This window comes from Pogona vitticeps, chromosome 3 (assembly GCF_051106095.1).
Source record: "Pogona vitticeps strain Pit_001003342236 chromosome 3, PviZW2.1, whole genome shotgun sequence".
Classification (NCBI taxonomy): domain Eukaryota; kingdom Metazoa; phylum Chordata; class Lepidosauria; order Squamata; family Agamidae; genus Pogona; species Pogona vitticeps.
The window spans coordinates 73,374,900-73,390,507 of record NC_135785.1 but is presented as its reverse complement, the minus strand read 5'-3'; the positions used below and the strand labels follow the sequence as shown (position 1 = coordinate 73,390,507).

Sequence of the window (15,608 nt, the reverse complement as noted above, 5' to 3'; positions counted from 1 at the left end):
CCACTATAGCATGACCAGACAGGCATCTTGCTCGCTATTTAGATTGGTTTTGGTGCTGTTTGATTCAAATCAAATTATGGCATCCACACATATTTTGACCTAGAGCGATCCATCCTGCTCCTTTCTAGAGCTGTCCAGCTCCTCTCTGGCACAGTGCCAGGGGTACAGTTTTTTTTTCATTTTTTTCTTTTGTGATTTGTGACTCAGAGCACTCTCAATTATCCCATTCTGTAGCCTATGCAGATGATTAGTTTGCACCCAAACTAGTTTTGGGCAGTGTTATCTGAGGTGAAAACGGTGTGCCATATTTGGTGGATTGTGAAATTGATTTGGATCTGCCCTCCAGAAGTCTCAAAAACAAGCTAGTTTGCATAGTGGGGTGAGCCCCAACTGACAGGTGATCTTTGAAGGTGTGCGTTAACTGAGAGGAGGGGGAGCGGTGCTGGGGATGTGCAGTGAAGAAGCAACTCAATGTACGTGGGCACACTGCCCCTTGGTCACTGCAGTTCCCTCTCCATAGCTCATTGCTGCAGCTTCACTGCAGGAGAAGCCTTGAAGGATGATGGAATGCAGAAGGGAACACAGCCTAACTTCTCCACTGCAGGTCTCCCACATGCAGGGTGGATTCTCTCTGATTGAAGCAGCAGGGTGAATTTGATTTAAATAATGATTTAAATTTTTAAAAACAATCTTTTAACAATTAAAACTTTTTTTAAAAAAACCCAGCAGCATAGGCCTTGAATTGCTTCTCTCCTAATTTGTGGTCCTTGAAAGCAAATGCGCTGGATAAAGCCCAATGGAGAACACGCCCCACCTTTTCATCTACAGTTTTAAATTTTTTTCAAAAAAATTGTATTGACACAGCGCTATTCTAGACACACTGACCATATTATGTGTCCCATGCTAGGTAGATTAATTGCTGTTTTGCTATGTTGCTTACTTTATTTGACAAAAAAAGGAAGGCTGCTGTGGGTGGCTGAATGATGGCCACCAGAAAAGGTGGTGAATGGAGTGAAAGTTAATTGAAAGGGGGATAAATTGGAGAGATCGAAGCATCTGTCTGAACCCTTCTCATGGGAGAAAAATATGTTGATCAGTCTGAGCAGAAGGATTACTTAAGTGAGAGATAAAATAAAATAAAGCTAAGAACTTTTTAAGAATGAACTAAAGCTAAGAACTTTTTAAGAATGACCAACTTCCTCCAACTGGACATGCTGTTCGTTTCATCATGAAAAATGATAAATGTGGTAAACTATATTTTGCCTTGACTCAGGGACCCTGTGAGCATGCACACATGGATTTGTCCATAAACAATGGTGCTTTTCTACAATCATGCAGCAGATTAAAAAAAAAACTCTGTTGTACTCTATGCTAGACATGGAGCAATTCCAGAAATTCTAAAATAGTTACGGGTTTATGTATTCATGTGCACATGCACATATGCCATTTTATGTAATAAAGATTTTAATTACAGCAGCAAGTTCCTGTTTTCTAAACCATTTCTCATAGTTCAAGGGCACACTAACAATCACTCATCCTGAGGTTTGCAGCAGTAGAAATTTATTAGTCAATCAATCTGCCATTCTGGCACACACACAATTTAATTTATCTGCAAAGTGCTAAATCAATAATATTAACATTTTTAAAAGCTTATGTGATTGGCCAGCATAAATTTAAAAGCATTGTCAAAGAAAATAAATGTTGGTGAGGTACTAAACTCTATTTAATGCAAAAGGATTTCAAATTTCTGCTCTTTTTAAAAAAAATCCTTGCTGCTTCCTTTACTTCAAATCCCATTCTCCTGCTGATCTTTTTGCCATTTGTGTTCTTACAATGTGTTCTTACATTTGTGTTCTTACCAGTCTTGCACCCTATCTGGGGTGCCTACATTTTCTTTTTGTGATAATGGAATTATTTTTCTATTTCATTTTTCAGACTCACCCAGCAGAGCTGAAATGTCTTGTACAGGCTGGAAGTGAGGAACTTGTCATCATCCTGGAGAGAAATGAGTAAGTAGCTCTAATTTGTATTCCTTGCAGTCTAGTGGTGTTAGTAAGTAGATTACAGAGTTTAAATTGATGGGTTAGGTTTGTAATGTATGGGGAACTATGGCTCAATCTCTTATCTAGCTGTAGAAAAATAGACTCATATAACCTTATTTCTAAGAAATTGTTCCCTCTTCTTTAAAATAAGATGACTCTGTGAAAGTACATGTATAATACAAATATTTGTTTTGGAATTTCTTTATGCATTCTTTGCTTCTCCTTTCCTCACTGTATAACAGACAATTCCATTTTCTTGAACCCATTGCTCTCCTTATTGCTTTCTTTTGATGCCACTAGGGATGGATTTGTTTTTTTTTTTAAATGTTATTTTATTGTATTGTATTTTGCTTCTTGGGCTATCAGAAGATCAGAAGGGGCATCAAGGCTTCTTCATTTAACAGAAGTGAGTGAGAAATGAACTGGAGACACACACTGGGTCAGAAACAGGCCAGTCTAAGCAGTGACATCTAGAAATGGAATTTTTGGATGTTATGGACTACAGATACCATAACAGCCAATTTGGGGAGTTCTTCCTGTCATATAGACATGTTATAAATACCTCAGTGCTATGCACCTGGCAGACAGGCCTAAATTAGAGGACTTTGAGATATAGTGAGGTCAAACTCTGCCCGAGTGTCCTGCTCAGAAAGAAAGCTCCCAGCTGGCACTGGGCCAGGAATAGGATACTTGGGCGGATCTTGACTCTGCGCTCCTTGAAAGAAAGGTCAGACATGTGTGAAATAAATAAATAATAAGACAAATGTATGTACAGTGGTGCCCCGCATAGGGACAATAATCCGTTCCGAAAAAAATCGTCGCTATCCGGATTCGTCACTATGCGGGGAAAAACCCCCATAGGAACGCATTAAAACACGTTTAACGCATTCCTTTGGGGGGAAACTCACCGCTATATGGAAATCCTCCATCTGGCCGCCATTTTCGCTGCCCGGTAAGCGAGGAAAGGGTGCGAAAACACTGCGGGCGCCCATTTTGTTTACCCGGCAGCCATTTTGGAGCCGCCGATCAGCGATGATAATGTGTGTGTGTGTGTGTGTGTGTGTGTATGTATGTATTCTTTTTAATCTAATATAGAAAGTTGAGGTACCTTAAAAAAAATAAAGAATAAATTCAGCAAAGGCTAATATGTGTATCCTATTGTGTTCATATTGGGATGAGGAAGAATGACAGTGAGAAATCCATGATGTGGTCTTGGCTGGCTTTCAAAAGACTGCTGACCTCTCAGTAGCCTTCGCCACCATAGACATTTGTTGTGGGGTGATGGGTTCTGCAGCCCAACAAGACCTAGAAGGCCACATATTCTCCCTCCTTAGCACTGAAGATACCTAGTCCCGCCACTGGATGTCAAAAGGTCTGAGTGACAAAATAGAATGTAGTAGTCATTTTCAGCTTACAAATGGTTATGCAGACAATTTTTGATATTTTTGGACTGCTTAGGTAAATGTTTCTACATAAATCCAGCTGGTAGCCCCAACACGAATAGAATAATTCAGGCAAAGGAACTTTTTCATGAGGGTTGCTCTATTAAGTTATCATTGATTCAGTGAAAACTTTGCAGATTCAATGAACTGTTGAATTTAGGCCATAGGAAAAAGCAAAAGATTTATATGCTCAGAAGGAAAATCAGGCCATGGGAGCAGAGAAGCTGAAGGGGCTGGAAGAGAACATACGTCAGCTAATCACAGGTATATTTTGGAGCTGCTTAATGGAGAGTGGAATAATAGGTTTTTTTTTTTTTTAAAAAGCAAGGCAAGGCTGGCAACAAAGAAGAATGTGAACCTATTCCAAAGGCAGGCAACAGTACATGAGAAAGAAAAATCAAATCATCTGAAAGCCCACCAAAATAGACACCTTTAACAGAATAAGTACACATTGAATTAAACAAATAAGAATGTTAAAAGATCAGTTTAACAACAAAAGCCTTCCCCCATTGTGAAAAAATAGCAGAATAAAATATAAACATGGTGCCACCTCTCCCAAAACCAAGAAATGCAAGCAAATGTATAAAGGCAACATGTATAAACAATGCCCACCCAAATCAAAATGACTAGAATATTGTCAGTTTTCTCCTACCACCACCACCATTTGAAATTGTTGTCTTCTTCTGAGGCCAGCAGCCAGGCAAGCACAAGCACAACATGGAGGGCAACAGGCGCTTGCACACAGATTCCCACAAGAATGACTGAAGCAAAGCACTCCCTTCACTGACTTTCAACCAACCCAGACCCTTTTACAAGGTTTAAAATCTCCACTCTCAGGCTCCTGGATGTTTTGCTTAGCTGCTGACAGCAGCTCTTTCAGTTCTGTTGGATGACACGTTTCCTGGGAAATTTCCTGAGCAATTTGATAGAAAAAGATGAAATAAATGGTAAACAAAGAAGAAAACATTAAACAACACAAAGGTTTCATGTACTCCAACCACTTATGTTTAAGAAGTTGATTTTTGGAAATTGATTTTTAAAAAATATTAAAATGAAAAAAAAAAACCTTTTGTATCCACCCCCTTCATGCTTATATTTTGTACCAAACACAGTAATTTAGCTTTCCATAAGAGAGTGTTTATGGTGTCAGTAACTTATGAAGCTAGAATTACTATGGCTACATAGACTTTATAAATATTGAGTAGCTGTATCAGTTCACCTAATTTATATTTGCTGGGCATACACTTGAGATGTTCCAGGAATATGTGTAAAACTGTAAAGTGTGAAGTCAACAAATTCGCATTTGAACAATGGTTTTTGCACATTTATGTTTGTTGGTATTTGCAGCACATGGTTGACTATATACTCAACAGGAAACTTGGATTTACCCTTTAAAATCCTTCAACAAAGAGTTAAAGTGGTTTTAGAGTTTATGAACTCAAAACATATGTGCTTTCCTCTTCTCCAACAGAGCATGAGATAATGGCTTTTTGAAGAATGCATTTTCACATAAGAAATGTAAATGGGCTTTTGTGAAGATATTGAAATAACAGTTGAATAAGTGTGGCTGAGATGAGAAAAGAAAATATGATGTACAAGTACTTTTGCCATTTCTGAGGAAACACGTGAAATAAAAATAGACATTTGCGTTCTCTGTGTTTATTGCATGATTGTTTTGTAAAAGCATATTCTTTCTTGTGCAAACTGAGGGAAATAAAACTATACAAATCATAAATTTGTAGCATTGGAAGGGACCCCAAGGGTCATCAAGCTCAGCTGTTGCAGAAGCAGGAAATCCGTTGCTAAAGCAACCATGATAGGTGACCATACAACCTCTGCTTTAAAATCTGCAGTGTAGGAGAATCCACCATCTCTTGAGGTACTCCATTTCACTGTCAAACAGCTCTTACTGTCAGGAAGATCTTCCTAATGTTTAGTCAAAGTCACTTCTCTGTTAATCATGTCTTAGATTATTGATACACACCCCTACAATTATTCATATCTGTCCAAAGCAAATGTTTTCAAAGATTCAACCCATTTGACTAAAACCTTATGCGATTTCAAATGCCGTGTTTTATGTCATATTGTATTTCAAATATGCCAGTTCATTCAGGAGATGATGAACTGATTTTCAAAATCATGTGTGCTTTTTTGAAATGGCCAGTGCCTTTAGGTGCACCAATCAAAACAGTGTCTAGGGAATTTAGGGTATAATCATGCTTCTTAAATTAATTCTTGATTTAGAACTATTTTATATTTTATTTTATTTATCACAGGATCTCAGGGTAAGTTACAAAGCTTTTAAAACAAATTTAAAACAAGATATTTAGAACAATTTAAAATTAAACAATTAAAAACCCAAATTTAAAATATAAAAACATTAAAAACATTTGACTAAAACTTGTGCAGGCCACAATCCTCAGCCTCCAAAGGCTGTAATAAATATGTCTTGACACCAAAATTATGCCAGTATAGTGATGCCTCGCAAGATGAAATTAATTTGTTCTGCGAGTTGTGTTGTATTGTGAAAATTTCGTCTTGCAAAGCGCGGTACTAACGGTTGTGCGATTTAAAAAAAAACAAAAAAGGAAAAAAAATTCATATTGCAAAGCACAGCCATAGAAAAATTTGTCTTGTGAGTCACCAAAAAATCGCAAAAAGCTTTCGTCTTGCGAGTTTTTCATTATGTGAGGCATTCAACTTGCAAGGCATCACTGTATTGGCACCAGTCAAGCCAAGGAGAGGGCATTTCACAGTTGGAATGCTATGGCAAGCAAATCCCTCTCCTATGTCTCCACATAATGAACTGTTCTCAATAGTGGACTTAGAGAAGATCTCACCAGCAGATCTTGGTGAATGGGCAGGACTATATAGGGAGAGGCACTCCTTCAGATATCCAGGGCCCAGCTAGACTGTGATGCAACTTAACTGAGAGTAGACCAAAAACACTCCCCACAAACTCTCTGGTACAAAAGTTAAATTGCTGTTCCTGCAGTTCTCCTGGTATTGTGCTTCACCTTTTAAGTAGGTCACATATCGTCCTGCCTTATTATTTTATTTATTTTATTTATTTTATTTATATCCCGCCTATCTGGTCGGGTCAGGACCACTCTAGGCGGCTAACAACATAAAATTATTTAGTACCCCAACTGTCATCCTTGCAGGGCTTGATGTGGACTTCAATACACTTCTAGCTTCATTTTTGTGGGCGACCCTTAGTCTAAATAAGTATTGCAGTACTTTAAAATGTCTTAGAAACATTTGCTGCGTGGCCTTTTAAAGTCAGTACTTCATTGACAAGTTATGAAATAGAAATGTTTGCTCATGCTAACCTTCTCCCTGCTTAACTGTTTTACATGACATGAAGATTATGGGCCAGCATTAAGCAAGTTAGAGGAATTTGTTCTCATAAATGTCATAATAGGAGTTATGTATCTGGGTCAGGGGAATATTACTCATTATTACACTGTCTAATGTAGTTTTCTTATGATAATAATTGCATGCCATCAAGTCGGTTCTGACTTAGGGTGACCCTTTCCAGGTTTTTCAAGGTAGAGAAATCACATAAATGGTTTACCATTCCCTTCCTCTGGGAGCATTCTGGGACTGTGCAGCTTGCCCAGGGCGACAGAGGCTGGCTGTTCTTCAGGAGGTACAGTGGGGAATCAAACTCCCAACCTCTGGCTCTGCAGCCATTGAGCTGCCAAACACCTAAACCACTGAGCTATCCAGACAGCTCTCATGGTAGATTTTATAGTTATTAATTTATTATTTGCTTATTTGTTATGTGTATATTCTACCATAGCTCCTACGAGATCACATGCTTTCCCTCTCCTTATATTATTTTCACAAAGACCCTGTAATTTATGTCACACTGAGAGTTTAACTGGACCTCTCAGTGAGTTTCATGACTTGAGAATTTGAACCTATGGGCACTGCCTTTGCAGGAACTTCTGTCTTTCTATCTTACCTGCCAAGAGAGTTCATGTTCACTCCCTAAGAGTCCAAAATCTCCTATGTGGGGACACACACACACACACACACACACACACACACACACACACACACACACACACACACACACACACACACACACACACACACACACACACACACACACACACACACACACACACACACACACACACACACACACACACACACACACACACACAGTTCTTTAATTTTGAATCCTTTCTCCCACTGTTCTTTGGTATGTAGGCTTCACTTTAACTAGTGCAGTCTCTTAAAAATTGTCTTTCTCACCATGAAGGATGCAGCTGGCTTGGGGTCAGAGTTCACAAAGGTGTGCGTTCAATCTCAGACAAATCTAAGAGGCCTCTTGCTCAGCCATGGCAGGCTCTTTAGGTACTGAATCCTGGAGCAGGGCTTTCTATAGCAAAGTTAATGTAATCATAGTAGAAGACTTCTGGGCACCATAAGTCATCCTGGTACTCCAGAGAACAGCTCCATACATCCTCTCTTCTCTTCTCTTCTCTTCTCTTCTCTTCTCTTCTCTTCTCTTCTCTTCTCTTCTCTTCTCTTCTCTTCTCTTCTCTTCTCTAGATTCTTTTATAGTTTCTTCTGCTTCCCTTTCTCTTGTCTTTCCTGCCTTCAGGATCTCAGGTTCCCATAAAACCACTGAAGTACCTCCCAGCTGAGTTTTGGCCCTCTATGGGTTCAGCCATGGTGACAGATGTAAAATGTAGTCCTCTTCCTGACACGTACCCTGAGGAGTTGTGGAAGGCATCAAGGTCAACTCTTGCTCTGGGCCGCTGGCCACCCTCTCCCACTCTATTCAACACAGACATTATAACAACCACCAAGCAAAGTAGGAGTAAAAAAGTGGTTTGGCACATTTAAGTTTAATAAAATTATATTAATGTGGCCTTTCCTGAATTACAATCCATTTATCCACATGCAAGGAGTACAGTATTCAGCCACAACTTTATATTTGGCGGAACGCCTACTCCCATCAAGCTCTACCTGGTTCACCCGTGCGAGTCAGGAGGTGAGGCTGAGGAGCCTGATGCCGAGAGAGGCCCGGAAGGAAAAGACACAAAATCGGGCTGTATATTCTCTCAGTTCAGGAGCAAGCCATGTTGAACTTAATGGGGCTTGCTTTGATCTAAATAGTAGTAGGATTGTGCTGCAAAGATGCAATCTAATGGAAATATGCTTGGTTGAAAACAGTGGGATATACTTCCAGGTGCACTGCATGTGTAGGGTTGTGCTGTTAATTCAGCTTCTTTTCAAATAATTGTAAAATCTGTATTTTTGAGTGAAAGCCAGCCTAAGTACACAAGACTTTTAGGGTTATAAATTATTTCTATATAGTTTCATAATTCCTAGTGTAATTCATAATTCCGATGGCATTATTAACTAAAATAATGTAATAATAGAACATTTTCAATGCCGTTAAACTGGTGGTCTTTTTAGTAATATGGCATGCTCATTATTAGAAGCTTGAAATGTGAATAAAACAGTATTCAAAACAAACAAAAACAATCAATTAAAAAATAGGACTTCCCTGAAGTATACTACTATTATATTTTATTCCTGTAATGTAGTTGCAAAATATTATAAATTACCCCCTGTAACACTAACTGAGCTGTTTATCTCTGAGTTTTAAAACCAGCAGCTGTGCTGTGGTGTTTCAGTGAAAGCTGACAGCTGGAGTTGCCTTTTAATTAAAAAAAGAGGTTGTTTGCTCAAAAGTTGCACTTCAATGTTAACATCAATCCCAGCCCATTACTTGTAAAGGCAACCACTTTCTGTTAGTGTTTATGCCATTATTGTTGTCAGTTATATAGTTTAATGGAATAAGGCCAACATTAAAAGTTCATTTGCATACTGTTTCCAGTATCTTATAACAAAGAGATTAAATGTTACTGCATTGATTGCAGGTGGGTAATTTTAGTGTCTGGACATAATGGTCTTATACTCCTCCCCTCCCATCTTCCAATGATAATGTGTACAGTTTCACTTACTGTGGTAACAGAGTTATGTTGTTTTGAGGTGGGGGGTCCTCCAAAGCTTGGAGAAGCCACTTCTTTTAGACCAATCTCCCAGAATCCTCCAACCAGCATGCTGCCATTGACAAAAACAAAACAAAAGAAAAAACATATATGTACAAAATAAAATACATATGTATAACCTTGGGCAACTATCTTACTTCCTAGTCTAGACTTTCTAGACTAGACTCGTATTGTGAAGAAAAATCAAATGCGGGGAAGACCCACATCTAGCTCCCTGGGTTTCTTAGTAAACAGCAGATTAGAAATAGCCAAATGTGGAGCAGGGAGGGACTGAATGAACAATAAGGTAACTACAGGTACCGTATAGAAAAAATGTACTAGAATATATGATAGCTTATAGAGCCTGTTGAGCTCTGATCTTCCTGACCTCTGAGGTTGTTAAGGGTGGTTGAGGAATGCAATTCCTCTATCTACATAATTGGTAAAATAATTTTTTTTTCATAGCTTATCTTGTGCCAAGGAGTCTGAGAAACTATCAGAATGTTCTGGTTTCACCTTCAAGGCTTAAAGCTCTAGTAAACCTCTTTGACTTTGTTTACATTTGCAATGTTTCAAACACTGAAGACTGGTTTGATTTTGTGTGTTAAGATTTAGAAGTTACTGGGAAATATCAAGGGACTATCTTTAGGAGAGAACACTATTTTCACCCTTCAAACAGTTTCTTCTTAATAATTAGTCTTAGCGTTACATGCTCATTCCTTTATTATGTCATTAAAATCTCAGTATCAATTCCTGATTTTGCCTATAAAGCAACATTTAAAAATAGGATGAATTTTTTACTGAATGTGTATGGATGTGGCTGAATGGTTGTTTTAACCATAACAGCAATCACAAGTAGTAGCCAAGTGTCTGCTTCTACATTCTGTATTCTGGTTATAAAGAAAAATCATCTTCAGGATATTTGTGGTGAATACGGAAGACTCTGTTAACAAGAAAAAATATATATAGTGTAGGAGCAGATGGAATATGAAGTCTTAATCTTTCCAGGTGACAGATTATCCCTGGATACTATTTTAGAGACATTCTACACACACAATTAATGAATAAATAATAGAGCTTTAAACAAGTGGGTTGAAGGTAGCGCCAATAAAAAGCTTGTCATTTACATCAACTGTATGCCCCACAAAGGACATGGTTAATCAATATTGTCAGCACTCCTAGAGTGATTATCCTATTGCTGTGGGACAGAATTTGGGGAATTCAGCTATAAATGTTTATATATTGTCTCACATTTCTTGTTAGCGTGAGTAGTGGTTGCTGTTTGTTTTTGTTTGTAGTTTTGGTTTTTAAGATGAGAAGAGAATAGGTCAGTGTGGTCTGTAGCTAAGGAAGAATGCTTTTATTTTTCTATCAGCTTTGCTTGATAGAAAGCTGAGGAAATATTTTAGATATCATCCTCCAGCTATTCCAAAAGCACCACACTGTGCTGGAGTTGACTTGCGTCTCCTGTACCAGTGTTCCTGCACTTTTATGGTATATGGTCCTCCAAACAAATCCGTGGATGACACAGTTCCTTTCCATGATCCTAGCCATAACTGCATCTATTTTATGTTATGTTTTATAACATTTAATAGCGATCTACAAGCAAACAATGGAAGTGCAGAATGGCAATCTTATCATAGTTGACCAGAATCATTTCATGCCTCTGATGAAGCAGACAGTAGTTCAAATCCAATAGTTTTTAACATGTCACAGGACTGATATTGTAGTTAATTTTTCAGGTAGAAACCAGGGCAGTGGCATCTTTAATTGGCACTCCTATTATGCTAGCATGATTATCTTTGCTAAATCCTTATGAACAGCTTATTGTATCACTGTTTTGCTTTCATATCCTCCATTATCTCTTGCCAAGATAATTGGACACTTCCTGTTACCTCCTTCGGCAATGCTTCTCCTGGTTTGGTGAGTCAATGAAAGAGAAGCTTAATGAATTTATAGCAAAGCCCCAGATCATGTACACTTAATCCCATCATTAGAATGAAAGAAAAATTTGGGGATTAAGATATGGTTTTCTCTGCCTGCCTAATTAAGTAAAGCTTATTTTTATGACTCTGAAGAACAACTACATGAGCCATTGTCTCACAGAAAGTATCTAAAACAAGCATTGGGGCACAGCATGAAGCTGTACCAGCTAATTAAATATAAAAAATACAATAGAGAAGATACTCTTGCACATGCAATTAACTATTAAATCCTAATTTTAAATTACTGCTCTCTATCCATAATTGCAGCAGGGGAATGGCAGATATTCAGATAACTTCACTTACTTTGAGAAGAAAGCAAGAGGTTAAATGGCCAAATGGAACTTCTTTGTTTTCTTCTTCAGTTTATCTGGATACAATGCAGAATGAAAATTTAAGAGGAACTGAGACTTAATATCACATAATCCCTTATGAGTATAAGAGGTACTGTACGTGGAAATAACTTTCCCCCCTTTCATAGTGTTCTTCCAGCATGCAGGGGACAATTTTAGACTTGGACTGACACCTTTTAAACAACTTAGGCTATGGCCCCAGGCAACCAGCCTCCAGGTATACGTACTATTCTTATTTCAGATCTCCAGGAAAAAGACTGTGAAAGAAACTATAGCACGTCAAAATACAGGGACATAGTCACCTTGCCACCTATCCTCCATTGTCTCTCTTTTTCATCCATGGTGATGGTGTTCTAGTGTATCTGGAGTTGGACAACTTGATCTGTTTCTGGTCTGTGTCAGATTTACATGTGTTCATTGATAACATTTTTGTTTTTTCTTTCTCCACTAATGTGCTATTTAAAAATTTAAAAATTATCTACATAAACATTTGTATTTACATATATATATTTAAATATTTATTCCTTAATTCATTTTCTTGCAAAATGCAAATGTATTTTCTTGCTAATTATGCATTACTATCTAAGAAACAATCCAAGTGAAATCCAGAGGTGTCTCTTCACATAGCCTTTGCAGAATCTTCTTCATTTCCTGATGATTTACCCAGTATTGTGCCATCACAAATACTGTGGGTCATTACTGTGAAGCACTGCAAACAGTTGTCAGAATTCGGGCTCAACTCTTCTTTTCCCCCTTGGATTTTTGGCAGTCACTCATATTATATTTCAATGTGGCAGTTCAGAAATATTCACCTATGATATCATAAGCCCATGGACTTGTTCTGTTTTCTCCATATGTATTCTAGAGAGAAGGGATGTGTGGGAGGTGGGCCAAGCAATCTAGTCAAGTCTGATAGCTGATGAAGGATAGCGGAGCAAATACACGTTACAGAAAAGGCATTAAAGTCTATTAATCTTAACTTTTCTCTTTTAGCTGTGAGAACTAGGAAAATGTATTTAAATGTAAAGGAGTATGAAGGAGAAAGGCAGAGTAAAAATATTTAAAATAAATAAATATGATAGAACACACCATTCTATTTATATATCCTATTCTATGTAATTGTATAGACTAGAGTATCTTTGGATAGGTGGATGGAGCTGTGATTTTAAAAAGGAAAAGAAGCATGGTGAGGGTGGTGAACTCCACAGGCCGTCCATGGGCAAGGGGATGTTAAAGTGGCCTGTGGGGGTGGTCATCACTGTGCAGGACAGCAGTTAGAGCAATTAACTAGAAGTTTATTCCTGCTCATTGGCCGTCATGGGTTCTTGAGTCTTTCTGAAGCATTGCTTCCCTCTTCTTTGTCTTTCCCCTCCTCACCGCTTTCCTCTTGCCCTGGTACTGCCTTATCTCCTGCTTTCCCACCTCTAGGAATGTCTGGGCCTGACACAGCTGCTGCTGAGGCTCCAAGTGAGGACACATCCTGCCTCTGGGGGTGCCCTAGTGAAGAATTCCATCTAACTGCCATGCAATTAGGCGCCAAGGTTCAAGCATGCTTTATGCTGACATCTGTCTTCTCATAGCTCTTTACCTCACTTTTTGTATTTTTATCAACCTATCTAGGAATAAAACATGCTGGGCAGTGGCTGGCTGTAGTAGCAGGTTCAGTATCCTGTTTTCCCTTTATATAGAACCTCTGCCAACTACTTAGACTCAGCCAAGACTGGCAGTGATTTAGAGAAATGAATCTGCCATTGCCATACAGTATTTAGTTTGCTCCTAAATTGCTTTATGCCTGTTTGCCAGAATACTTGTTTGGTGGCGAGGAAACAGGAAGGTGGCCTCACAGGAGTACAAAAGTCTTCCTTGCTTACAAGTCATCTACACAATAATGTATTCCTCACTTACAAGCCAGTTACAATACAATGTGATGTTCATTTTCAACTAAAGTTTTGTTTCCATTTTGTTATAACATGGGTTTGTGGTGGTATTAGTCTTTAAAAACTCATGCATTCTCACACTGGTTTCTGTGGAGAATTAACTGTATGTAATGTCTGTGGAAGTTTTGGGTTAGCATTTAATATAGTATATTGTGACAAAGCCCAGAAACTAAATGGATTTTCTCACTTTGCTTCTCCCCCAAAAGTTGACATCTCTTCCATAATGACTCTGAAAAAGCAAAGAGAATTGTAAACATGCTTTTGAAACTGGGGCTGAACCTACAGTACTTTTAATTAATTATCTGCTGGGTATTTTCAGTTTGATACATAGTCCCTGGGGTCTAATTTTGTTGAATGCGAGCAGGATAGATGACAGACTGTGCAATAACGTCTAAGATTTTCTCTCTTCTGCTAGACTCATAGTGACAGCTCTTTGGCTCACATTCAGAATTTTCACTTTATTTTAAATAAAGCTTTTAGCCCTTCCTGAAGGCTTTGCAAAGGATGCTATATCATGTTGCCCAGATAACAATTTGATAGAGATAGACACCAGCTATTTAATTATGTTTTTCATTATTCACTATTGTCCTTGAAATCTAAAAGGCCACAGTAAACAAGTTATACCTGCACTTGACTACTATCCTTTCCCCCCAACTTGTCATTTACCTATGGATATATAACAAAATGTTAGCATACTGTGTAAAAATTAGTCAGGAGGCAAAGTATTACATTAATGAGAAACTATTATATTATAGTGGTGAGTTCCTAAGAGTGGTGAGTAAGAAAGACCGTCTGATTTCATAAGATCCAGTTTTTTCACTGACACATTCAGATTCTGGGAAATAGAGCTTTAGTACAAACCTGGTCAGTCTGTGCCTCTTGAGAAGCTGTTGGACTCAAACCCTCACCAATCCTATCTAGTATAATTAGTGCTGAGATTATAACCAGGATCCTGTGCAATATTTATATGCCAGAGGCTCCAACTGCAAGAGCAGCCACAGCGATCAGATGAACTGCCAGTCCTAGGTCTGTTCATGTGATCCAGTTAGATCAGTGGTTCTTAACGTGGGCGATAATGCCCCCCAGGGGGCGATTTCATTTTTCAGGGGGGCGGTAGAACAAAAAGGGGCGGCGTGGGGGTGCTGGAGCAGAAGGGGGCGGTAGGGGGGCGCTGGAGCAAGCCAAACCTGTGAAGATGGCTGCAGCCTTTTTACAATGTGCATGAATATATATTTTCCTCCAATCTTAATTTAGTTTCAGAGTTTTCGTCTTGAAATTTTTAGTTCCTGCATTGCAGTTTGTTTTTATGCCCTTTTTATACAGTGGGGTCTTGACTTGCGAACCTAATACGTATTGGAAGGCGGTTCGCAAGTCAAAAAGTTCGCAGGTCAAAATCTGCATTCCCATAGGAATGCATTGAAAACCATTTGATACGTATCTGCACCCCCGCTGCCGCCGCCTCCATGCCGGATGCTCCTCTTCCAGCCCTTGGCAGTCTCCCGGCCGCTGATGAACTGGAACTCCTTGGGCGTCCTCCGGGAGAGGGTGTGAGTGGGAGTGGGGGGCCTGGGGGTTTGGGGCGTGTAAGTCCAGGTAGGCGCGCGGGTGCGGGTGGTGGTGATGGGCAGTGGCGGCGGCGGCAGCGAAGAACTGCTCGTAGGCCGGCGGGTGCAGTGTCACCACGGGGATGGCGGCGGCTGCCAAGGGGAATCCTCCGAGCAGGTGGGCGCGCGCGCGCGCGCGCCAGCCAGCAAAGAAGCAGCCGAGCAATCCAGGGAGAGGTTGCCTTTGGCAGCAGTTGCTGTTGCTGCTCGTCCACGCCCTCCCTCCGCTCC

At 39.3% G+C, this 15,608-nt stretch overlaps 1 protein-coding gene across 1 annotated transcript in view; it reads left to right on the top strand.

Moving 5' to 3' along the window:
- ADAM12 (ADAM metallopeptidase domain 12) overlaps positions 1–15,608 on the top strand; it is a 271,913-nt gene that overhangs the window by 52,279 nt on the left and 204,026 nt on the right. Inside the window, exon 3 of the mRNA XM_020791531.3 lies at positions 1,936–2,009. Coding sequence (XP_020647190.3) covers positions 1,936–2,009 — 74 coding nt within the window. The remainder of the gene's footprint in view (positions 1–1,935; positions 2,010–15,608) is intronic.